This window comes from Fundulus heteroclitus, unplaced genomic scaffold, assembly GCF_011125445.2.
Source record: "Fundulus heteroclitus isolate FHET01 unplaced genomic scaffold, MU-UCD_Fhet_4.1 scaffold_38, whole genome shotgun sequence".
NCBI classification, from domain to species: Eukaryota; Metazoa; Chordata; class Actinopteri; order Cyprinodontiformes; family Fundulidae; genus Fundulus; species Fundulus heteroclitus.
The window spans coordinates 2,652,414-2,678,331 of NW_023396792.1; the positions used below are offsets into that span (position 1 = coordinate 2,652,414).

The window sequence follows — 25,918 nt, forward strand, 5'->3', positions numbered from 1 at the left end:
CTGGGTGAATCTTAGACCAACTAAGCACACGGAATGCATTTTATTAGTTCTTTCACAAAGAAATAGCAAAACGTCTGCTGTCCTGGGTAAACAAACGTGCAGAAGATGCAAAAATACGGACAAAAACAAGACATGGCTAACACAATCTGCACGGTCACAACATCCCACACAGTCCGGCTCTCTGTCCACGCGCCAAATGGGAAGCCCGGTGAAACACTTCAAAGCGCTCCGCAGCCTCGTGACGGGGAGGAAATGCTCCAGAAAGATAAAGTTTGGATTATTCCTGGTTTCTCTTCGTCTTTCCCTTTCCTGAGAAAGCTTCGTTAAACCGAACGGATCAATACCTAACTTGGGTTTTCATTTTTGGTTGTGAAGTTTTTAATCACACATTTCAAGCAGTTTTTATTATGAGCCTGTCAAATTATATTTCTGCTTTTTTTCTTTTTTTACGGAGAGAGATTTATTATTGGAACTATCTTTTTCATCCTCATTCGGAATGACCTGAAATAACTGTTCTTTTAAAAAATGTGGTTTGGAGGTTTGTTATCCTCCTGGTAACTCGGCGGAGCCATTTCCTGCGCTGGAACCAACTCGGATCAGCTGCTATAACAGATAGCCTCTTCACGAAACCCCGCTGATCTCGGTCTCTTTAATCTGGTCAGCTTCGAATGTTTTCGTGAATTGCTTCCTGTTACCATAGCGGACAATCAGGCAGCACATGAACGTCCCTGCAGGAAAACAACATCACGTGCTCAGAGAAAAAGGCCTGTCACAACAAACATGGCCCAGTGAGGTGTGGGCCTGGGTGGTGGACGGGCCAAAGGGGGAACCGGAGATAAACAGGAACTCCTTACCAGGAGGCGTCTGCAGTACCCGAAGCGCCTGCTGCCGTCCTCCCCGGTTAGCATGAAGGAGAAGGTCTCACTGCAGCACAAAACAAATCAGAATCAATACCAACATTTCATTTCGTCATATTTTGCATCTCAAGAGCCAAGCTTTCGTGTAACATTTTATGACCATCTTATAAAACAATTTTTTCAGGCTTTCCAAAAGTTTTTCTTTCGACTCTGGATGCCTTTTTGACTCATTTTCAGTGCAGATAACGGCTGGTTTCAGAGAAGGGTTTTTTATGTGACAAACATTCAGCCTGCCGAAAGAAAGAAAAATTATTTATCGTTTATTTAGGCGAATTAGAAAAAAATCTATTAAAATTTACAGTTTGCCACATAAAAAAGTATTTTAGCACAAACGAGTTGATTCCTTAAGAGCAGTGAGCTTGAAAGCTTAGCATAAAGTAGACAATCAAATAAAAGATGCTGCAACTTGACTTTCAGATACTGTTCATCACCTGTGGATCAGTTTCTGAGTCTGGAGTTTCTCCTTTTGCACCCCAGTTGTCTAAATATTAAATGGACTGAACTTTTCTGTCCATACCAACCACTCAATGCGCTGTTACACAACTAGTCCCACCCACACTCACAATCGTGTGTAGCTTGGACACTTCAACGGTTTATCAATCCCAAAGGTAGACTGGATGCTGTTGTAACTCATTTCATACAGACATGTTGTAGATGCTGGTGGCTGTGGCCATCAACGATCTTATGTAGCTGTTCATCTTACAGCAGATCTAAAGCCTCTGATTTAAGGCACTCTGTTGTTGTATGACAGCTTTATAAAAAGAATGCTTATGTTTTCTGAAGATCATCTCCAGGGTTTCTAGATGAGTCCCAAGAACAAAACAAGCCTTCTTTGTTAGCTTGTTGAGCTTTTTTAAGTCACTGGCTCTGGTCCTATGCTGCCCCGACAGATGACGGCAGAAGAGATCAAACTCTCCACAACAGACTTTTAGAAGATCTGCAGCATCTTGCTGCAAACGGCGAAGAACCTAAGCTTCCTCAGAAAGTACAGTCTGCCATGTCTCTTCACGGCTCCCTCTCATGTCCAATGTGCTGTCCAGGTGAACACCAAGGTATTTATCTTCCTGCACCACCTCCACTTCTTCATGATGGAAATAGCATTTGACCAATTTCCTGTTTCTTCTGAGATCTGTGGTGAGAGTACGGTCCCCTTGCGATGCTCATGAGCTGCTGACTGCCTGGTTAGACACACCACTGTTCTGCTTGTAAGTTAGTCTTGGACCCAGGTGATTTTTTCAGGCTTCTGGAGGTTCTGACAAAGCAAACCAGGCAGAATTGTGTTAAATGCACTGAAGAAATCAAGACACATGATCCTCGCGGGGCTGTATGGCCTTTCTAAACGACGGTGGGTTTGTTGAAGCAGGTGTATGATGCCATCTTCAACTCCAACTCCACGATAATAAGCAAACTGCAGGGGGCCCTGATAGCTGCTTGTTTCCTTACTCAGGTGGGCCAACAGGAGTCTCTCTAGGACCTTTATGATGTAGGATGTCAGAGAAACAGGTCTAGAGTTATTGAGGACGGATGAAGGAGTTTCTTTGGTACCGGAACAAGGGCCGGAGCCTGTTTCTGGGTCAGGTTAAGATTGAAGAGGTACTGCAGAATCCCAGAGAGCTGCTATGCACAGACCTTCAGGATTGTTGGGCAGGCACCATCTGGACATGGAGGCTTATTCTGGTTCAGTCTCTCCACCTGCCTCTTCACCTGACCTCCAGAGACATACAGGTGGCAGGGGGAGACAAAGTCAGCAACAACATCTTCTGCAGTTTGCTCTCCAGCTTCTTCCTGTGCTTCTCTTGGCTGTATCTTGACTCCAAGATGCTTCTGTGTACTCCTCAATAAGGATTTCCGGTCTACCTACCCGAAGGCTCTTTTCTCCTTATTCAGCAATTCATTCAGGTCACTGGTGATCCAGGATTTGGTGATGGGGAAGCGTCTCAGTATTTTGGTGGGGATGGTATCCACGCAGAGGTTAATATAGTCAGTCACACTCTCGGTTGTAGCACTGATGTCCTCTCCATGTGGCTGGCACAGTGCATCCCAGTCTGTAGCCTCAAAGCAACCCTACAGGGTTTCTTCAGCTTCCCGTGACCTTCTCCTCACAATCCTCTTCATTACAGCTTCCCTCTAAACAAGGGGTTTGTACTCCAAGCCGAGCAGAGAAAACCAAAATTGCAATCTGATTTGCCAAGAGGAGGTCTTACGTTGGAGGTGTATGAATCCTTGAAATTTGCATAGAACAAATCCAACATTTCATCGCGCCTTCTGCAGTTTTGATTATTAAACAGACAGCCTTTTTCCCATAAGTCACCAGGATATCCTTGTGTTAATTTTTACCTGCCAGAGGGACATTTTGCACCTGGTCTGACAACCGGTGGCCAAACTCATTTTCTATGGTCAACTCAGTCTGCTGTAAGAAGATGTGGCAACATGGCTTGATTAAATATTATCTACCAGCAGGAGGTCACTCAGAGCTACAAGTCTAATGACATTTTTGAGTTTGAAGGAGTTTCTGCAGCCACGGAAATAGATGCCTTTGTAATAACCCAAAGCAGTAGTGGAAATGTGTGGAGGATACCTGGCGTACTCGGAGACAGGACTCCAGTCTTTGGCGTCTGGGAAGCAGAACTGAGGAATAGCTTTGAGCCTCTGCTCCGCCTCCCTCATCTGCTTGGTCAGCCTCTCCAACTGCAAGAAGACACAACAGCAGGACTTTACATTACCGTTCATGAAATTACAAGTCGATATTCTATAAAAGACCAGAATAAAATGTCTCGTAAACGTTTTAAACTCTGGGCCTTCAAGGCCTCTGTGTCTCCATCACGGAGCGTACGTCCCCCAGGGGACATTTCTGCTGATCCAAACAACTTTAAAGTTTATTTTCTAACAACTAAAAACACTTGTCCATCATATGAATGAATTCCAGTTATTTTTAACTCTGAGTAGAGTCTGGGAGTCTTGGTTATAAACTGCAGCTACCCACAGAGATTTCAATGATCAACAAACAGGATAGTCATATGAAAAACCAACAGAACATTTATTTTTAGAACTATTAATACGTCAAAGAAAAACGGACAAACCAGAAAACCTTTATATAATCCAGAGCTGGTAGCGGTAATAACAGTGCTAACAATAGAAAGACTGTTAAAACGGCATTTATTAGTTACCATGATGTAGTTCAGACCAAGTGAACCTTTCTGAAAGGACACTAGTAACACTGCAGCCAAGGATTAAAGCCCTGGATGAAGCATTTTAGAAGATATTCAGTTCCAGTCAGAGGTTCACACCCAATGACTCTAATATAATTTTGGGCTGTTGATGATGTTTAAGCTACACATTTTCCAGAATAAAATTACTAACAATAAACAACTTCAATACATTAGAAAAACAAAAATTGGGTGAACACAGGTTATCTTATAGCTACAGATTAGATAGATAGATAGATAGATAGATAGATAGATAGATAGATAGATAGATAGATAGATAGATAGATAGATAGATAGATAGATAGATAGATAGATAGATAGATAGATAGATAGATAGATAGATAGATAGATAGATAGATAGATAGATAGATAGATAGATAGATAGATAGATAGATAGATAGATAGATAGATAGATAGATAGATAGATAGATAGATAGATAGATAGATAGATAGATAGATAGATAGATAGATAGATAGATAGATAGATAGATAGATAGATAGATAGATAGATAGATAGATAGATAGATAGATAGATAGATAGATAGATAGATAGATAGATAGATGTATATGTATCCCTGATGTATCCCTGATAATAAATTAAATGTATCGCCACAGCTTACAGATAAATAAAAACCTTTTTGTTATCACTAACAACCTTCTGGCATATCTCTGAATGGATCCTTGACCGCTATTCAATATCTACAAAGTTTGCAGGGTGTTTTGCAAATGTATTGTTCTTGCAGTATCACTGTCCCCAATATGCACAGACGTGCCTGGCCAGCAAAATCTGTCTGCTAATTATTTACTCAATGCACCCAATGCTTGACATTAAAAATCATCTCAAACTGTATGTTACGTGTTTACGTCGAACAGACCTGTATCAGACATTTCACCCGACTTTTCATTGACCAAATACTGATACTGTGATGACGATGCAACCCGAAACATTTCCGCCAGACTGAGAGCGGCTAGAAATGGTTTGAATTAGACGACTTATTTATTTATAGTCAAATATCAAAGAACAGATGTGTGCTTTGTGTAGGCATCTTTTAGGACTAGAGCCAACATGAAAAGACTTCCAAATAAGAAACTTGCCGTCGAGTATTTTGACAAGACATGCAATTTCACAACATTTACATTATTGTTGATTGATATTTAGGGACCATAAATACTTTGTTAGTACTTGAACACAATCACTGACTTTAACACTTTTTAAACTTAGGTGACTGGAAATAAGCATCTGAGCTTGTTATGCCAGGTGTAAAGTTAGCCTCAAAGGACCATCTGCAGGTTTCAGATAAAGCCCAGCCTTTTACCTTGGGGAACTGATAGGTGACCTCCGGGGTGTAGGAGTTCTTGCCAGGTTTCTTTTTCAGAGAAACAACAACAAAGTACTCGAACAGCTCTCGCTCCTGCCACTCGATGAGCTGCAGCTCCAGCGTACGGTAGCTCGGGGCTCGCCGGAGGATGGACTGCAGCTTCAATAACCGCTGGGTGTGAGCTGGGCGGGGAAGATATTTTACATACAAATCAGACCTTAAATACACCCTTTAGTTTGTCAGGAGATCAAATAATATTAGGTGCGTCACCAAAACCAGATTTCATGGATTCTTATCAAAGCTTTGAGGGAAACTGAAAACTAGCATTTTTGGCTCACCTCTACAGATAAAAGCAGAGCTCACCTTTGAACCTGTCGTCCGAGTCACTCTCACTCTCGCTGTTGTCATCTAAAAACAAACATTGAAAATATATTTTTTTTTTTTATGGGTCAGGGGGTTACTTTCAAATATGTGTTTATGTCATGAGAAAGGCACACGGGATGGGGGGAGGAGGAGGAGGAGAGAGGGCTCTGTGTGGGTGGAGGAGACATAAATATTTACTCACTTATCTGGCCTTGGGATAAAAGGGAATAAGGAGCAGCCTTACCTCTGAGAGATGCTGTCTCAAGATTGGTCATGGACAGCTTCTTTAGCCTCTTCTTCCCTCGTTTAGTGCAGTAAATGGAGTTGATCCTCTGGACCAGCTGTAAACAGAGACGAGAGGAAATTCTCTTAGAGGAACTCAGAGTTCAGTTTGTTTGTCTTTTGATCCCAAGTATGGAGGAAGCGGGCCTGTTCCCGGCCAAAAGTAACAGCCTTAAGTGCATCGCATGTATTTCAAATGTAGCAGATTATTAAAAAGAGCAGCCTCTGGGAGAGTTCTTTAAAATGCACCCCGAGGGCTGATTTCCATGCAACAAAATCTAACTGGATCCAAGCCTGGTATCGTTAAACCTTTGTTCCGAACTGAGGAATTATAAATGATCCGGAACTCCGACTTGGTCCCGACAGAAACCCGATCGTGTCTGTGAGCGTTCGGCTGGAGCTCTGACGAGGCCCTTTCCATCTAGCGGTGTGTACCTTGGGGATCCTCCAGTGCCTGCGTGAAGGCAGGGAATCACTGGTGCCACAGAGGCCGTCGTCCAGCAGGCCGCAGGGGGACGACGACATGCCGATCTGGGGGATGAGCAGCATTTCATCGTGGCTGTAGCGTTTGGACAACTGGGACATGCGGTGGCTCTTCCGGTCGCTTGGACCAGGGAGGCGGAGAGACTGGCTGCTGGGTTTGGAAGGCAACTGGGAACAGAGAAGAGATGCAGTCTGAAACAAACAGGTGAAGATTTATTGTTGCCCTAATGTCCGCCGGATTCTAGCACGAGAAAATATTAGGAAACGATACCGACTAGTACGGCAACATGGGCTTCCATCTTTCTCTCTTCTATCAGAGGCTGGGGAAAAAAATCTGAAATGGCTACGGAAATAATCTTTTTCACATAGTTTGGACTCTCAATGATTATTAGACTTAAAAATCATTTGAAAGGATATAGCAGCTATGGAGTAAGAACAACCAGCAGCTCCTAATCCTGAGTTCCTTCAGAAACTACGTCCCTCCATTGCCAATAACCAGTTACTCCTTGTTGGGATAAACTGTGGAAAAACTAATATTGTTCCAATTTCTCCAAATGTATTCAGACCTAAAAAAAAAAAAATAAACCACTTGATTCAAAATTGTTTTTTGTTTGTTTTGTTTTTTTCATTTTTCCAGGCTGCACAGAAACCCTGTAAACAGCTGGAAGTATTTTAGTCATTGAAGTAAAGATAAATGGGCTTTTTGTTCTACTGACCTGCTCAGACAGGGCCGTTGAATAAAGGAAACATAAGGGAACCACCCAAACATGGGTGTTTTCTACTAGAAGTCACTTCCTAGGTTACTTTTTACGGTCTAAACTCCTGACACGTTCTGTGCCATGTCGTAAAACATAAAGGTGACTTTCGGGGAGACAAAACGCCATTTCTGTTTTGTTTACGCACGCAGCAATGATATCCCCCTACTTACAACAATATTAAAGCACCTAAAGAGCTCTTTCTGGAAAATCTAACTTGGATAAACTGAAGGTGTTTACACCTCAGTCTCACTTCCTTTTACAGATTTTCAGCAGCAAAACTTACCACAGCTGACGAAGACTTTCTGACATACAACTGAGAAAAAATGCGAAAAAACTTGGGACATTTGCCAACTTGGATTATCAAATCCTTCCTCTGAAAGGCAGCTAATCAGCAACACAGTTGTTGTTTATTAGTAGTAGGACTGATTATAGGATTTGACCGTTTGAATTTTCAGAGCAAAATAACATCAAATGCACCAAAGATTTGAGTTCAGAAGATAGGATGACAGAAAAATAAGAGTACAGTTTTATTTTGATACAGTTTGGATTGATGCCAACAGTGCAAAGGCATAAGAAGACAAAATGTAGACGTGAATCGGTACTTGGACTCTGTTCTGTGTATGCAAACAAGAAAATAAATGAATGGCTCAAAATTGATGTGTCTGACTTAAGTTTTATATTTTATGGTTCTTCTGCCTATTTTTCATTTATATGTATAAGAAATCATTTATACACTATTCCATATCATAATATCCATTTATAACTTACTAAATGTTCATATTATATAAACATACATCGATTAAACGAGTTCCACAGATCAGATTACAATAAATATCCGTAGAAACTTAGTTAACCATGGATGTTTAGCTTTGATACAAAATAAGTTGTCTGCAGGCTGCTGTGTTTTCGTCTTTGCTTCCAGGATCTGTATTGTTCTTCTTTAATTGATTAAATGTATTATTATTATTATTATTATTATTATTATTATTATTATTATTATTATTATTATTATTATTAAAGTACATACATTTGAACTCCAGTTGGAATGAAGGCTTCAAACTAAAGTAACCCACAACATGTGGCATCCACAAAACAATCCAAACTTACAAATACCGGCAGAGCTGCTTCACAAAGTCTGCAACATCTTACCCAGAAGTCTGTGGATGTGTGGACCACGTCAGTGACCAGGCCAACTAGCTAGCTGAACTTATTAAAGATGTTCCCCTTTGCCAGGTGGCCATGCAGAGGGCTGATGGGTTACTCTGTTCATCTTTGCTCACATACAATTATGTGTTTTTCAGGTGAATGGCAGGATGAAAACTCTATAGCACCAACTCACAACATCTGTCATATCAAAGCCATCAAGCATGTTTGATCCTGTCAAGCAAATTCAGTTGGTGTCACTCCGCTTCATTCCGATGATAAAAAAAAAAATCCCATTCATCCAATGTAATTCTATCATGATTCAGTCAAATTCAGCTGATTGTAAATTACAGACTGGTAAAAAGTTTTCTATCTATGTAATCCCAGAGGATTGCATCGGGTTATTGACTTTGCAGCAATCCCTCATCCTCTCTGAGCATGTCACATCAGAGAGGAACAAGTCCCTTTAAGGAAGAAAGCTTCAGCAGAACCAGGTTTGGTATTAGAATAAACCTCCTTTAAAGTTGCATGTGTTGGTTTACTGAATGATAAGATTCTAATTATTTGAACAGTTTTGTCCATAGTGATGAGTTTTTTGTTGTTGTTTGTTTATTTGGTCCTTTTTAAAGGATTATTTACACGCAGGTTCACAAGCAAACGTTTTGCAAAGCTACAGATGGCGAGCCTTTGCCAAAAAAAAGTCCTCCTGACTGAACCTTTGAGGATTTAGAAGTTAAAAAGACTGCAGCAAAAATAAAGAGATTCGGTGGAAATTTGCACTTAGAAGAAAGCAAAGACTATGTAACTCGACAAACTTGTAAATGAGGATAGTAAAGCATTTATTTATATTCTGCTTTTATTGCTTATATACAACCACAATCCAGTTCATGAAGTGAGATTCAGGAGTTATATTGTTTAATGTGCCGTATTAAACCACACTTACTTCCACCATACAGACTAGACTAAGTGTTCAGGAGTGTAAAAACTCAAAGTATTTTATGTGTAACCTTACTAATGTTCTTCTTCTTTTTATTAATTGCTTATGAGATTATTTCATTCTTTCTCCACCAACCTTCAGAAATTGAGTTCCAGTGAAAACACCCAAACTCTCATGTCATTTACAACAGAAAAACTTATCTACATGGGCTGATGCTGACAACCTTAGGGCTCACCTGAGGCGGGGAGTTAAGCTTTCTGTCCATAGTCGTCCAAGATCGGCTGCTCTCCGACAGACCAGACTTCCTACTCATACTCCTCCGCTTCAGGTCAACATCCTCGTAGGGATTCTCCTTCTCTGTGGAGCCAAAAAAAAAAGTGTGTCAGTACCGAAAGGTAGTAACTCCTGCTGGGATAAAAATGTCGTCTTCGGCCGAAGGCAGATTGGACTGAGGGGGTCAGAGCGGGCAGTAAAGATGTCCAGGGCATAATAGGGCCCTCCCTTCGAGTCGTCTGAAAAAGAGATGAGTCATGGAAGGTAAGTCACAGGTCATTCCCAGCAGGTTCACATGAACTCCCTTTTAAAACTGTTAGTGTTGGCAGCACGCCCCGCAGACCCCGATGGCCCCGCTCAAACTCGTGGACATAATTCTGCTGGTGAGTCACGGTCCAGGTATGCAACATGTCTGCAGAGGAAGAGGAGGGTCTGGAGCAACAGCAGGGTTCAGTTTAGGAGATATTCTAATGAACAAGTATACGCCTTTTATAAGCTGTTATATAGGAAACACACACTCCGCATTGGCTCGAAGCCTATTAATCTATTTATTAGTTGTTTTACTGCTCAATAGATCTTTATAAAGCACTTCTAATTTACATGTTTTGAATCGACATATTTAACAACTAAAAGACCAAATAAGTTAGGGTTTTCTGTCAATAACCTCCATGAATATTAAGAAATAATTTTTTTTTTTTTTAGTAAAAATTTTGTTTTGACAAACAAAACCCCCAAGTTCATTATTTCATAGAGGTGTGAAACCCTTAATACCCTTTAGGGAAGAAAAAAAAACCCTACTAACTCAGTTTCTGAATTGAATCTTGAATCTTTACCTTCCTACGGCTTTAGGGCTTGTGTGTTTGTGAGTTTTAAGAGATCATATTTATAGGCAGATATGTTAAACGACAATAATGTGACGTTACATTGAAGTAATGGGATAAGAAGTCTGTCACTTCAGTCAGCCTGCCGCTGCGCTCCCTCTCCTTTAAGGTTTTTTTCTAAATAACTCTGCAGTCACTTCATAAAAGTTTTTCCCTTGTCTGCCATGCTAGTCAAGCACATCAAGCGTATGAAACAAATCTGTGAGATCATTCTGAGCTTTTCCTGGAGAAGGAGGACATGGCATTGATGCTGTCGTTTATGTGTTGTAGCTGTACCATTTTCTCCATAGCAATTTCTGCAGCAGGAAGAGCACTGCAGTGAATTCAATGCATTTCCAAGACATGTATACAAAGCAACTCTGAACTAACAAAACGATCCTAATTGGTTCACACTAGAACCAAAATTTAAATACTTGCATTACATTTGCCTGATAAAACCTTTCCTAAACGTATAGCAACGGTGGCTCGGTGAGTGTCAGGTGGAGAAAGTTGTCCTCAGCGCACCCAATGAGGTGAACCTGAGCTGCATGTTTTTGCCTCTTCCCTGTCTGAAAAAAATCGGAATAAAAACCAGTAATTCCACAAATTTTCCCTAGAATAAAAAAAAAAAAACAGAGCTGGCTGGGTTTTTCACAAAGGCTATAATCCATGAAGATGATTGTGGAATCAGCAAAGAGCGAAAGCTGTGTTAATAATCCTTTTCGTGTCACATCAGGTGATGTTTGGCATCTTGGATCACGTGAGGTAGCAGCTTTTGATCCAGGTTGAGAAACTCCTTTGTCCTCTTTAAATTTTTACCTTGAAACTGTCCAAGAATAACAAAAAATAAAAATTAAAAAAAACATGCTTTTCTACATGCTGTAGGACGGGAGTGACGGCACCTGCATGCAAACAGGCAGGGCTCATTGGATATGGCCCCTTACCCAACGTCCCACAGGGCCAATAGAGAAGGCCAGCAGACAGAAATGGTGCAGACCTGAGCCTGTGTGAGCACCACTTTGAAATTGGTTATCAATTGAAAAGTCTGCAGCACGCTGGCTCCCCACCTCAGAACGGGTGAGGAGGTCATGCTGGTAGGCCTGTTGCTAATAAAACAAACAAACATGTTTAGACATGACATGTTTCTCCACTATTAAACTTGACTGTTGCAAGGTGCAATAGTTATGAAACCATAGTGGGACAATAAAGGTATTTGTTATCTTTATCTTATCTTATCTAAAAGGTAGTTTTTCACTTCCTCTACCTGACAAGGAATTTATTTGTGACATGAAAAAAGGCAAAAACCAGAAGATAAGCCTCCAACTGCAAAGCAGTGGTTGGATAGTATACAATAACTTACATGGAAATAAAAAAAAAACTATTAATTCAGACTGAAATGTAATGCTTTTGTAAGCAAAAAAAAATTATAACTTTTGAGAAGACATGTAACTTTCAATTCAATTCAATTCAATTCAATTTTATTTATATAGCGCAAATTCATGAAACATGTCATTTATAGTCCTTAGATGTAACACATCTAAGGACTATACATCATAGACTACTGTACAGTTTGGCTCCAATTGTGAAATGTAAACATGTTTATTCTGCTCCTCCTTTTGTAAATTGTTCTCTTTAAAGTTATTTGTTCTTTTAAATTAAATTTTACTTAATTCCCAGTCCTAATGTACATACATTTAGTAAATATTCTTTACAGTGTTCCTATGATAATTCAATTTGAAGATTCAATACTTTTACCGTTAGTTTTATTGACATTTAAATACAAAAAAAAATCAACCTTGATTAGGTTTATAATCTGTTTTGTTTGGTGCTTTTTCCGCTAAAATCATAAAAACCACACAAAAATTCTTCTAGAAACTCAAGATTTTGATCTTTCACATAATGGAATAAGGCATAGAATCTAGATACTCAGCTTTTCCGTACCGTTTTCACCTTTATATACTTATCCAGACATTGAAAATGATAAAGCACCATATTTTTCCACTCTTCAAAGCTGCATAGGAAACTTGTCTTTCATATTACTGGCGGGTGTAAATTCAATAAAGAAAAAGAAGTTTGGAAAACAAAACCCAAGCATTATATCTTCGTCAGGCTCCATAAGGTTTTATAATTACCCTGATTAAACCAAAATCTGAAAACGTGTTGGTCTGCTAATAAGGCTGTTTCTTGGTATTTCATGTGTTGCTGGAGTCTTTAACTCCTCACCAGATCGTTATTCCTCTCCATGCACCTATATATTTTCTCCCTATTAATAATCATTATGATATTAAAGAGACAAAACTCCATTATCTTATGGACAAATCATTAATAGGTGCTTGCAAAGACTAATTAAACACTTTTATGGTATTTATATACTTGTAATATCTGGATTTTTGTTATCTAGTCTAATGTGTTACCTATTCTTTCATCACTAATTAAATATAAACTTAATGTAAGTATTTCTGTTTGTGTTTATTCCTACTACTAAATTCAAAATAGGTACTTGGGTTGACCAGATTTATTTATTTTCTTTTTTTTGTCACGCCAACCTTAACTGTGGATGGTACGAGCACAGATGTGGCTACTGTTCTATAGATGTTCCTCAGACAATAAATTATGGCGGAAAAAGGAAACGAAAGAGCATTACAGAGCACCCAACAGCTTTCACTGATGTCACCTGGCAAAGGACCAACATTAATAAAGAGAGTACTTGTGTAAAGCTGCAGGCTGTTTCTATTCAGATGGGCTCTGAGAATGTTTTTTTTTTGGCAGTGCCTGAAAAAAAAAAGTTGTAAGAACGAGAAGAAACCACACCGAAGAACAAAAACAGAGACAGATGGGGTAAAAAAAAGAAAAAAATGCATGAAGGGAACTTTTTATAGGAAAGACAATAAGCGCTATCTGTCAGTGGGGTTTAAAAAAAAAAAAAAGTATCCGTGGGGTAGCCGTGGCCCAACTTCCTGAGTATTATTATTTTGGCAAAACCCGATGAACTCCAGCAATGAGGGAGTGTTTTTAAAAACATCTGGGATCAGAAAAGACTGCCAGAGTTTCGTTCACTTATCTATTCTTGGGTTAATTATTGTGCCGGCACTCATACACAGACAGTGTGAACTGCCAAAGGCTCCTGCAAGCGTCACGATGGGACTCACAGTAAATTAGCTGAGTGGAGTAATTTTCTGTGCATCGTTAACGCTGAGGAGGAGGAGGAGGTAAAAGAGGGCGCAGTTTGGCCCCACGTTGTGCTGCAGCTCCATTAAACTGAAGCAATACTGTAATGAGAGCCTGCTGGGAAAATGACATGTCTGCATAGCTACTTATATGCAGCAGGGTACTAATCTAGTCCTCTGATTACAAACATCTCTCTGACACGCTCCCAGACACACAGTATTATGTAGGCAGTGGACACACCTCTGCTGCATGCTGTGATTGTGCATTTGTGCGTACACAATGGACTCTGTGGGCAGGGCGAGGCACGGAACAAACCATCCCAACATGTGGGTTTCAGCTTACACCACAGAGGGCATAAAGAGGACGGCAACGTGACAGTCGCTCCACTGTAAGGACAAAGACAAAATTGTGGGTTTGAAAAGCAAGTTTCAACTTTTGGGGAACACAGGAAAACACTGCCAGCTTGTAGGAAAACATGTGGTTAAGTTTCAAAGTGCAGGATTCTAGTTACAGTGCCTTGCAAAAGTACTCAGACCCTTCAAACCTTTTTGAACTTTTTTTACGCTACAACCAGAAACATCATTCTGTTTTATTGATGCATTAAGTGAATAATCAGTGTATAAGTGAGAACCAGAAGGGAAATGATGGATGAAATTTTAGGTATTCAAAGGTTCTACAATTAAAAATATAACCCTTAAGTCAGTCTTTTGGTGCAAGCACACCTTCAAGTCTATAGGATATATATATATATATAGATAGATAGATAGATAGATAGATAGATAGATAGATAGATAGATAGATAGATAGATAGATAGATAGATAGATAGATAGATAGAGAGATAGATAGATAGATAGATAGATAGATAGATAGATAGATGATAGATAGATAGATAGATAGATAGATAGATAGATAGATAGATAGATAGATAGATAGATAGATAGATAGATAGATAGATAGATAGATAGATAGATAGATAGATAGATAGATAGATAGATAGATAGATAGATAGATAGATAGATAGATAGATAGATAGATAGATAGATAGATAGATAGATAGATAGATAGATAGATAGATAGATAGATAGATAGATAGATAGATAGATAGATAGATAGATAGATAGATAGATAGATAGATAGATAGATAGATAGATAGATAGATAGATAGATAGATAGATAGATAGATAGATAGATAGATAGATAGATAGATAGATAGATAGATAGATAGATAGATAGATAGATAGATAGATAGATAGATAGATAGATAGATAGATAGATAGATAACAATTTATACTTTGTTCTAAACCATGTCATTGTAGCTCTTGCTATACCTTTAGGGTCACAGCCCTGCTGGAAGGAGAAGCTCCACAGCAGTCACATGGAAGGGAAGACAGTTGCAGCAGTGAGATAATGTAATTTTATTGTTTGTTATAGAGTTTATATAATCATACATAGCATTAAGTACAGGTCAATCAGTTTAATACATAGACTTGTTTGTTGGTTGCACTTTAAGTTCAACAAGGACTGATGTCCAAATCAACTAAAAGCTGTTCTCTTGAACAATATTCTGGTCAATAGAAATAATAAAAGTTCTTGTTTTAAATAGTCCTTCTTTACAAACGTCTTTATTTAGAGGCCATTTTTGTTACTTGTGGTTAATGCAAAGAAAAGTCAAAATTGCAATTTTGGTTGAAATATATTGTAGGCAGAACGCAATGATTTCTGCTCCGAGTTTAGATGCTGTGGGTCTTTTAGCAACTAATCCACACGGCGAGGAAACAAATTGATTTGTTGTTTGTATATGTTTTTAAAGACATGATAGAATAAACTGGATAAAAAATTCCATTAAATCGCAGTATTAAGATAAAAAATAGCAATTAGATTATTCACGAGTGAATTTCTCCATTGTGAGATCAATAAAGACTATCTTATCTTATTTTACAAAATCGTTCAGCCCTAGACGATACTACAGATTCTCACACCTGAACTCTGCAGCTCCTCCTGAGAACCCATGGGTGTTGTGTCTGCTTCTCTGATTAATTTGCCTAACATGCCAGTTTAGATGGAAGACCGTGTCTTTTAGGTTTTGTATTTTGGCCACACTCTTTCCATTTTCAGATGACGGACTGAAGAGCGCTCTGGATAGGGCTTTATAATATTACTGCTTTAAACTTTACAACCTTATTACTGGCCTGTCTGCGGCGTTCCCTGGTCAGCATGATGCAATATTTTTTCATGAGTGGTATCTAACACACCTCTGAGCCCTTCACAAAACTTTTATTGAAATTGGCGGGCGTGATGTTATAAAATCTGAAATGGTTTGAAGGGCACGGAGTCTTTCACAAGGTACTGTATTTCTTGTTACTAAGAGTTGCAAAAACCAATGCATGTTAAGGTGTTACGGTTAAATCCTCCCTGACGCAGTCTCCCACTTTTACAAGCAGAAGACCAGTCACTGCATCGAGTCACTGCAGCACAGATTCATGATTCATGACCCGCCTAAGCCCACATCACTCACCGGCACTCCATTCATCAACCGCAGTGGTTAAATGCTGTTAAAAAGTCCTTTAAGATAACAATCTGCCATCTGCTTGTATTAACACAAAGGGCTGACACGCCATGGGTAAACAGCTAACTTCAAACACAGGTGCAAGAACTAGAAATGATAGGAGATGATGAAAGCAAGCTAAGCTGTCCTGGAGAAGCTCAAAGTATATTTGGGTCAACCATGGGAGTTTATAATAGAGACACAAAGGGGCAAAGAAAGATTTATATGGTTTGAAGAGTGTCTATTGCGGTGGATTGACTAAATACAATAAACAACAAACTCAAAAACTTCACATATGGACTTGAACCCATTTTCTGTACTTACTGAAACCCGTTCATAGCCTTGGGAGGTTTATCCCAGAAGTCAGTAGGCGAGAGATTGGGTTTAAAGGTATACTATGCAACCGGGATTGATTTTCCAGCGAGGCTCCCCCCAGAGGGCGAAAGTAAAAGTGCACTGTCATAAAGATGCTCAGCTGTTCTGGTTTCTACGTCAAGCCAGGCGCGGTTGTTTTGAACTTAGCAGACAGGCGAACGCAACGAAAAGTCGAAAAAACCGCAGTACAAACAATGTCTAACACAGTGAAAGTATGAACATCAAGCTTCCCGCAGCGCTATCTTGGCGAGGCGGCCGCCTCGCCAACATTCAAAAAAATAAAAAAATAATAATAATAATAATAAAAAAAATTAAAAACTAGATATGCTTGCATGTTTATTTGATGTTAACACGCGGTTCTTTGTTGTTGCTTTCGCGTGTGCATATAGTGAATGTCAGGGCAAAAACACATGGAGTTCTCGCCGTAAAGCAAGACCGACTCTCGCGGTCTTGCACGAGAGTTCTGAGCCTGTGTGTGCGGGCCGAGAGCTCTTGCATGTGCAGTATTTCCCCCACACACCACCAGGGCGGCCGAGAAAACCTTTGTTCGACCTGAAATTACTCATTTAATCATCCAAAACGATATGGAACACATTAATTAACTGAAAAATGTTGCATAATATGCCTTTAAACCGGACAAGTCGCCAGTTCATCACAAGACCAGTACAGAGATGCAAAGCCACACTCTGACACTGACAACGTCCATAAATTGAATCAGAAATTAAGCAGAAGGGATGTTCTTTGGTCTTCAGGAGGAAAGCGGGAAACCAACTAGAAGAAAACACAGGCACGCATGTAGAGAGCATGCAAACTCCAGACAGGAAGAACCCAGCGTAGACTTTAACCACGGATCTTCTGACTGTGAAACAGCAGCAGCTACTACAGAAACTACTGGAGCCACTGTACAATAAATGGCCTCTCTCTGTCTATAGTTTGGTGCTTTCTACTGTTACTCTCCACCATTGTTGCACTTTCAATTTTATTGCTGGGTTCCTTGTAATGCTGTAATTTTCCCAAAGCCATACTGTCCTCTATAATGTTGGGTTTTACATGTTCGGTTCCCTAAACATACTTAAACCCATTTTTTGTCTGTTTGTTTGTTCTTTTCTGTAATTCCAGAGGTTCTTTGTATTGTTTTCGAAGTTTTTATTTTGTTTCTTACTTTCCTTTCTTGAGTTTTGTCCTGTCTCATTGTAGTTCAAAGCCCACCACCGGGTTCAGTCTCCGGGACACCGTTTTTGGTCAAGCACAAAGACAGCCAAGAGAACGTCCCACAAACAGCAAAGTCTAACGCTCACAGCATCGGATGAACAATGGGGGCTTTGTTAAGATTCGCGAGAAAATCCGTCATGCCCTGACACTCACTCCAGTGCTGCACATCCTCAGCCGGGGAGAGAAAAAAATAACAGACACACTCATGAGCAACCAATAGACCGTGAAGTAACGATACGCTTGCATATTAAAAAAAAAATCCAGCCCTTATTTGGTAATCATTGAGCATTATAGCATGGACAATATTTCAGAGAATGAAAACTGCTTCTTCTTTTTTTTTTGCATGTGAAACCCAAGCCACATCATGAGCCTGTGTGCTCGCACTGACACACATTTCAAACCGCATCGGGAATGCACCGGGGGAGTCGGCAGCTGAACTGGGCAGAAGGCCTGGGGTCATTTGCTAGTGGAAAGGAATTTGGCTTTTCAACATGTCCGGTATTTCATACACACATCATCTCTGAGAACAAACTACTGCATTTTTTCAAGGCTCTACAGCCACCCCAACAAGTTTGATCTAGTGTCTCTGTAACTGGTTACAGCACCTTAATCAACAAAGTAGTTAATATTTTTTTTTTTTTTACAAAGGTGATTGCTAAGAATGTAATTATCAGACTATAACTCTGTGCATCGCCCATTAATCTTACTCTAAAGGCTGAGTGTTGACGTACTGAACCGACAATGAGAGTTTTTAACCAGGAACGCCCACAGGAGGAAGAGAAAGCAGCAGTTTCTCTACCGGTCTTATTATATTAGGCCTCCTGCATAAAGCTGCAAGATTCACCAAACGTCTTATTGTTAAACCCACAGTCTGACTTTGTTTCTCTAAAAACACATGTCTTTTTGTAGCACAAGTTATTGTATGAGATGTCTTTTAATGTGCAGTGTGTGGTTGTTCATAATGAATGCACGGTAAAAAGGCACTAAAAGTAAGTAAAATCTTCTTGAAATTAGTGTATTTGTCCTTGATCTGAGCAGGTAAATAAGCTTATCTGCCAATGGAATAAGATTTTTGCACTTAAAATAAGAACAGTTCATCGCCATCATCTTATTTCAAGTGCAGTTTATTTAATTATCTTATTTTAGGGGTAAAAATACTAATTCCATTGGCAGATAGTCTTATTTACCTGCTCAAATCAAGGACAAACAAACTAATTTCAAGAAAATTTTACTTACTTTTAGCTCCTTTTTTGCAGTGTGAAGGACCGTATTAGTCTCCTGATTAACTTGAATGCCTTGTAAGGGGCAGGTCTAATAAGTTACAATGTCAGTTTGGATATTTTCTAAGCAGCATGGCTGTCCAAACAACCTACATTTGGAGAAAATGGGTTCAGTTCTAAGTAGAAGAGTGAAGCTAAACGAGCCGACCCCAAGAGAAGATCCCTGCCATCTTATTCCGCCACCCTTTTTAAGAACCCCTGAGACATACACATGGTAGATTTTTCCTGAAAACGTAAGGTTGCATCGGTATTAAAGACATCAGCGGCCTGCAGTTGGTTATTAACTTGTCATCCAAACAAAAACAACAAAGAAAACAGAATCTATCAAGCATAACAAGTCAAGAGGAAAGTACTTCAACGTAAAAGCCACAACAAAGGGTTAAAGTCAACTACCAGCTGTTTCAAAATAGTGAAAAGTTTGGCACTGGCCTCAGTCAGTTTTATTTCTCAATATTAAACAGCTCTTTAATGTAAAAGACTCTTAAATAAACAGTAAGAATTATCGCTCACTTCAATGTCTAATAATCAAAAATATGTTGAAACTAGTGACCAATCTGAGAATTTTTCTAACCTATTTTATGTTGAACAGCTGATCGAGTCATAGAAAGGTGAATGGCACAGGTGTCACAGTAATAAAAAGTGAAAGTTTAAAAACCTCATCATACTGCAACAACAACTTAGAGACATTTAAATGAGATGCCAGAGCAGCAGCCAGCCTCATGTTGTGCAGATGGTAAAGGACCCAAATCCCGACAAGATGACGGTGGCGATAATTAACTTTAACTAAAGAAACCAGCAAAGAACAACGAGAAGCAAGGAGATTAAATGTTGAGGTGTGAAAAGTGACACAGAAAACAGGTGAGCAAACTCAGGGGAATGCTAACCAGCTGAGTGTGTGTGTGTGTGTGTGTGTGTGGGGGGGGGGGGGGGGGGGGTATGAAGCACGCAGCTGAGGAAAGGTGAAAATAAAACACAGAATAAACACAGCAGGAGCGGAACCAAAACACAGAATAAATAAACAAACTAATGAGAAACACACACATGTGGACCAAAACGTAAACAGATTATGACAGCCGGCATGGAGTAAACCAGTGCTGCCCCTCCCCAACGTGTTGCTGGACAGTGCCAGAGCGCCACCCTCTATTCTTATCAAGGATAACACTGCTTTAAGAGGACAGTGGGCAAGCTAGCCGCCTGTCACCTGACCGTGGGCTCCACACAACTGGGTAGTAACCCGCACTAGCTAACCAGCTTGAAATAGTTTGTTAGATTTCCAGAGCTATCAACAACTCAATCTATTTGGTATTTCACTATATTTTGTCAAGGTGTTCAAACAATTAAAATGCATAGAATATATTTCCTTCATCTCATATTGTCACAAAGTGGGCTGCACTTACCTACTATGTCCTCATAGGCGTTCTCTTCTAAAGTGCTTTTGGAGCTGGGTCGACTCTTGGGGTCTGCGGTCAGCACTCCGTTCTCTGTGGGGGAGGAGGGATACGAAGACGGCAGGCTGGCAGCATCCTCCGACTCACATGACTCTCTGAGCAGCGGTCAGAAAAGTAAAAACAAAAACAGAACCATAAGCAAAGCTACAAGTAAGAATGAGACACCGACAGGCCTAAAATGATACGAGCAAATAAAAAAAAAATGGTCAGGACTGGGGTTGCTTAACTCCTCCAGCAGGTGTTTTCATCCCTAACTACAAAACAAGAAGTGCTACGATCACCATGTGCTTCAATCACAAGGAAAGCCCCAGAACAGTAAACATACAGATCTCCTACTATCTCTTGTACCCCGTAAACCCCCACATCAAATGTCAAGTAGCCGCGGAGAGCGATGAATGCTGGGCTAAAGGTCTGAGAGGATCTACCGTATCTTCACAGCATGCGGCTTTAAGGCCCGCTCTGAAACGGCTGCAACCACAGGAATGTTAAACAGAGTCCACGGGATGAACGTTTGAGGATTTCACATCGGAACGATATGGAGAGGCAACGCCCTCACTCACAAAAAAAAAAAATAGGTCTGAGAGCGTAAGAGTGAAATGAAAAGAGAGGCAAAGGTCAGCTGTTGGATTTGACTGCAGCTGGTAAGTGAGAGAAGCCATGCACTTCTTTAACAGAGAACACGGTTTTGAGAAATTTCCAAATCTGTTTTATAGGCCGTCAAAATGTTCTGGAACGGGTTTGACGTTTTAAATGTCCTGTAAACCAAAACAAATCCGATGTGTCCAGCAGGAGCAGATTCTCACACAGTGAGGCAGTGGGGAGCAAAGCTGAGCGATTAGAGAAGCATAAGCAGACACATGAGATGGCCTCACCTGTCCTGGATCCTCACCGGCTTGCTCCCCTCACGCTTTGCGGTCCACGTGATGCTGGGTGCGGGAGTGGAGGGCAGAGGCGGGGGAGACTCTGAGGGTCTGTCCGGAGGTAATCCATTGGCTGACAAAACGTCCTTCTGGTCCCGTTTGGCATCGTATTCAAAAGTGCGTTTGGGCTTCGGTACGGGGTTCACCTGCGTGCCGACGGGAGTCTGTTGGCCCGGTGGCTCCGGGCTCTCAGACCTGGTTGAGCTCACGCTAAACCTTTGTCTGAGCCTGGAGAGCTTGTCAGGGACCAAAGTCGTGTCTGGTTCCGTGGCCACGGAGCAAATGCTGCTGCGCTTACTGGCGCATGTGCTGTCCAAGTCATCGCCTATGACGAAGGACTTCTGCCTCGTCTTGTCTGGAGCGTAGCAGTTACTGAGATACCGAGGAGGAGCAGGGCTGGGGTTCTCCTTCAGGGCCTGCTCAATCTTTTGTATCCTGTTGAGCACCGCCGACGTCTCCTTGCGCGCGGACAGGGTGCGCACGAACCCTCCGGAGGATTCTGTCTTGCCTTTCCTTTTTTGGAAACGACCCAGGCCCTCTTTGTCTGAAACTCCTTCCTCGTCCCCTGTCCCCGCGTAGGAGCACTCGGAGAACGCCGTGCTCATCCTGCGGACCCCCTTAAAGTCGAAGGTTTTCTCGCTGCAGGGAGAAGAGAGCAGACTCGGGCAGCCCTCGCTACCCCCGACCAGCTCCCCTCCTCGTTTATCCAGACACAGGTTCATCCTAGGCAGAGACAGCCGCCTGCACTCCCATTCTGAGATCTTTTTACGGATTGTGGTGGGGGGTACACCCGCCTCCGAGTGGGTGAGAGAAAGGGTGCGTTTGTGGCCTTGGTTTGAGGACGGGCCCAGAGAGAACGTGCTCCAGCTCAGAGGCCTACCATTGAGTCCTACTCCTACTGGCACTTCCCCTTGACTCTCCTTCTGCTCCTGAAGCCCCTGGTTCTCCTGACAGGACTTGGTTTGTGAAGGGGGCTTATAGATGGAGAGCCTGTTGTCCAGACAGCTGATGCTCTTAGATTTGGAGAACCGGCCCTGGGGGTCGGCGTCGCCTGAGAGAGAGGCGCCGCTGCACAGGCTAGCGGTCTTGCCGTTCCATCCGGCCCGCAGCAGGAACCTGCCGTCGGTCCTGACGTACTTCGTCTGCTTGCTCTCGCCGTCGCTAAGGACCGGCTGCTGGTTCTGCCCCTGGCTGGCAGAAAGTGCCGGGAACGGGGATGCAGACTGGCTCCTGAAACGGGACAGAGAAAGCTGTAAGCATCCATTCAAAGTAAACAACGACGTTTCTCATGGTTGGCTCTGACCGGCGATTACTTGGTCAAACATAGAAAAGGCTGTTTTTTCTGATTTTAATCATTAGATGCATCCAAACCAAAAACTCCCTTGTCTAAACAAGCACTTTTGGAGAAAAAACACATGAAATTGATTGTTTTTGCCATGAATATCCTTAAAGTAAAATGTATAACATGAAAACAATGTTTTGCAGGTGTGAAAATCTCCACACAACGAACACGTGTGGAAAACATTTCACATTTTGGATCATTCTCTCATGTCTTTAACATGTTACTATACAATAAACTTTCCACACGCTTTACCACATGGCCAGCGTCCCCATGAGGAGGGTTCCACATGTTATACCATAGATGTCACATGGGAATTTCCATGTGTTTTACACATTATACCACTAATGTGTTCCAAAACCACGCTTCCCATGTACAAAAACTGTTTTAGAAATATTTTTCATAACTCCCATGGGTTTGTAAGATGTGAAATTTCACATGTGCCTCATCACATTCACATGTGACCACTTGCTCTCTTGAGGAGCTTTCCAAATGTGAAATTCATGGGTCTATTCTGTAATAGAAGGGAAATGCGTTGATTAATAATAGCGAAGGATCTTGGGAACCCTTCATTTTTTTGTTGGATCAAAAACTGCTTCCTCTACTGGTAAGGAAGAATATTTGCATGCAGATTTTTTTTTTTTTTGATAGTCGATGTTTGTTACAGTTACTTTTTTTCAACTAGAATAAAGTTCACACAAACCCTTTTATATGATTTACGGTCAAAGTTGCTCAAAATCAGAAAGGCAGAGCAGCCACTAAAACCCAGATCTGTGCATCCATATGCAGAGGGCACTCAGACAGGTCTTAGTACACAAAAGAAAGCTACCTGTAGGAACTGTAAACTTGTTTACTAAGCCCTTTAGTAATAAACTGAACACAGAACAGATGGGACAACTTTTCCAGATTCAAAGCCATAATGAAAACCTGAAGCCACGTACTGAGAAAAACCACAGGAAAGTATTCAGTCTTTGGCAGTATGAGACTAAAATAAAGGCCAAAGGAAATACACACATCATTTAAACGACGCTGTGGATTTTTCCAGATAATTGAAAAATTACTTGAAGAGATTCCCAGCAGACCTCACACAGAAGGCATTAGGCACGAGGAGGATTTATGAAAGGGCTCTTACCTGCAAAGCCTGACGGGCTCCTCGTAGGTTCTCACAGCCTTTTCTGATCCCTGCAGCTAAGCGATCCTGGACTCTACCACCGTCTCACACGAGCTTTCTCATGCCGCCCACCCCCTTTCAGGAAGACATGTATCCGCGTAGTTACAGTACACTAACACTCAGTCTCCCAGAAACCCTGTGTTCACCTGGAAGCTGACTAACCGTTGTGAAAGTGAAGCACCGGGAGATCTGATGTCACCGTCTCGGTTAGAATAACGACTCTTTGGGAGGCGGAAACTTAAGGCTGCGGACTGTGATCCAACAGTGCAGGTTGGGACAGATCTGGCTTCACACCTATCTGCCCTTCCCTGATTTCACTATCTCTGCTTCAGGGTGGAAAGAAACTTACAGCAGCTCTGTGCCTTCAAGCTTCAAGCATGATGGATGAAACTTATCCTAGGTCCCTTCCAGGAGGCATGAGAGCCCTTGTCTGCACATTTCTACAGCTGGTTTCCGCTTTGCAAAGCTAATCTGATAATATTAGTGACGTATGTACATGAACTGAATTTCCACCTGACCTTAATATTTTATACTACACAATTTGACTTTTTTTTACAATAATAACTTCAGACTATTTTTAACGATTGTCTCTGTGGAGTCTTCAACATCATGTTGATGAATCCATAAATAAAGCCTTTTTTTTTCTTTCAGCAACGTTTGCCATCTTGTAAACTGTTCTGTCAATCAACAATCAGTTCCTTAGGTTTCCTGAAGTTTTTTTTTTAGGACTTATTTTCTGATTTCACCTCTGGTCCCGTCTTTGTATCTGGAGGCCTAAAAATATATCTACAGTAGATTAAGACAATCTGAAAGGCATGTCTTTAAGAAATGTGAAATAATCCAGGAAAGACCCGACTCAGGACCTGAGATATGCTAATCTTTCATTGAATCAGCGACACTATACCGAGTCTACAGCGAATAGCTCTTGGAGGATCACCTTGTAGGAGCTAAAATCGTATTTTTGTTGCTGTTTAAACTGTATTTTTTCAATAAATTCTATTAAAGAAATGGGAATGAATTGCGATTTTGTGATAAAAAAGAAGATTATGTAAAAAAAATAAAAAAAGATGTGGTACTGGACTGGAAATAACTGAACTAAAAATTACACTTTTGCCATTCAACTAGCCAGAGATCCGAATAGGCTTATGTTCCCTGGTTTGCCTCTGGGTGCTGATCAGCAGCAAAATTACTGAGAAATCAATACTTTTGGTCCGTTAACACAACTTTAATTTTAGGGACATATGAGAATAATTTTACAGTTCCTTGAGTTTCTGTTGAATTCTACATTTCTACCTCAATCAAAGGACCCCCAGCACATGTTTTACATTATATGTGGTACAGGTCAAAAACTCTAGATTTTAAAATCTGAACATTAATCTGAACATTGAAATCTCCCAGGTGAAGTCTAATTGGTGCATCTCTACTAAAATATGTAAAAACCAGCTAAAGTTCAAAGAAATGTTTTAAACACTTTTCACTAACAGTGATGTTTGTCAATTTTAAAGCAAAATTACAGATGATTTATACGTTTTTGGGCAGTCCTCTATATCCACTTGTTTCTACTAGCGTGCCCTTAGTTTAAAATGCTGATTTGACAAAAAGACCCACCCATAGATTTCCACTTGATCTCTTTCCAAACGCTTATTAATTCAGTCATAACATGGCTTCGTTTAGTAAGATTTACTTCCAGCGCTGTAAAACAAAATGTGGGCGCCCACATGAAAAACCTCCCAATTAGAGACATTTATTTTGAAAAGTGCTGATTTCTTTCCTTTTTCCATATTTTCTTAGGGGTTCCTAGTGATGTGGATCAGCCTACGTAGAAATAATAATCCCAGCTTTGTCAGCTTCAGCTGGACCGGCCACACGTACAGCACTGTGCAGGGAGCCGAACGTCAGTCACAGCCTGGCCTCTGGC

General features: G+C 40.8%; 1 protein-coding gene across 3 annotated transcripts in view; it reads right to left on the reverse strand.

Annotated features, from left to right (window-relative positions):
* Positions 1 to 25,918, reverse strand: part of dennd2b (DENN domain containing 2B) — a 73,961-nt gene that overhangs the window by 24,603 nt on the left and 23,440 nt on the right. For all 3 annotated transcript variants that reach the window (XM_036130758.1, XM_012873029.3, XM_036130757.1), the window contains exons 3-11: positions 21,443 to 22,720; positions 20,520 to 20,665; positions 9,644 to 9,765; positions 6,523 to 6,738; positions 6,050 to 6,146; positions 5,806 to 5,850; positions 5,440 to 5,624; positions 3,496 to 3,605; positions 855 to 924 (exon numbers count right to left, since the gene is read on the reverse strand). In XM_036130758.1, coding sequence (XP_035986651.1) covers positions 855 to 924; positions 3,496 to 3,605; positions 5,440 to 5,624; positions 5,806 to 5,850; positions 6,050 to 6,146; positions 6,523 to 6,738; positions 9,644 to 9,765; positions 20,520 to 20,665; positions 21,443 to 22,720 — 2,269 coding nt within the window. The remainder of the gene's footprint in view (positions 1 to 854; positions 925 to 3,495; positions 3,606 to 5,439; positions 5,625 to 5,805; positions 5,851 to 6,049; positions 6,147 to 6,522; positions 6,739 to 9,643; positions 9,766 to 20,519; positions 20,666 to 21,442; positions 22,721 to 25,918) is intronic.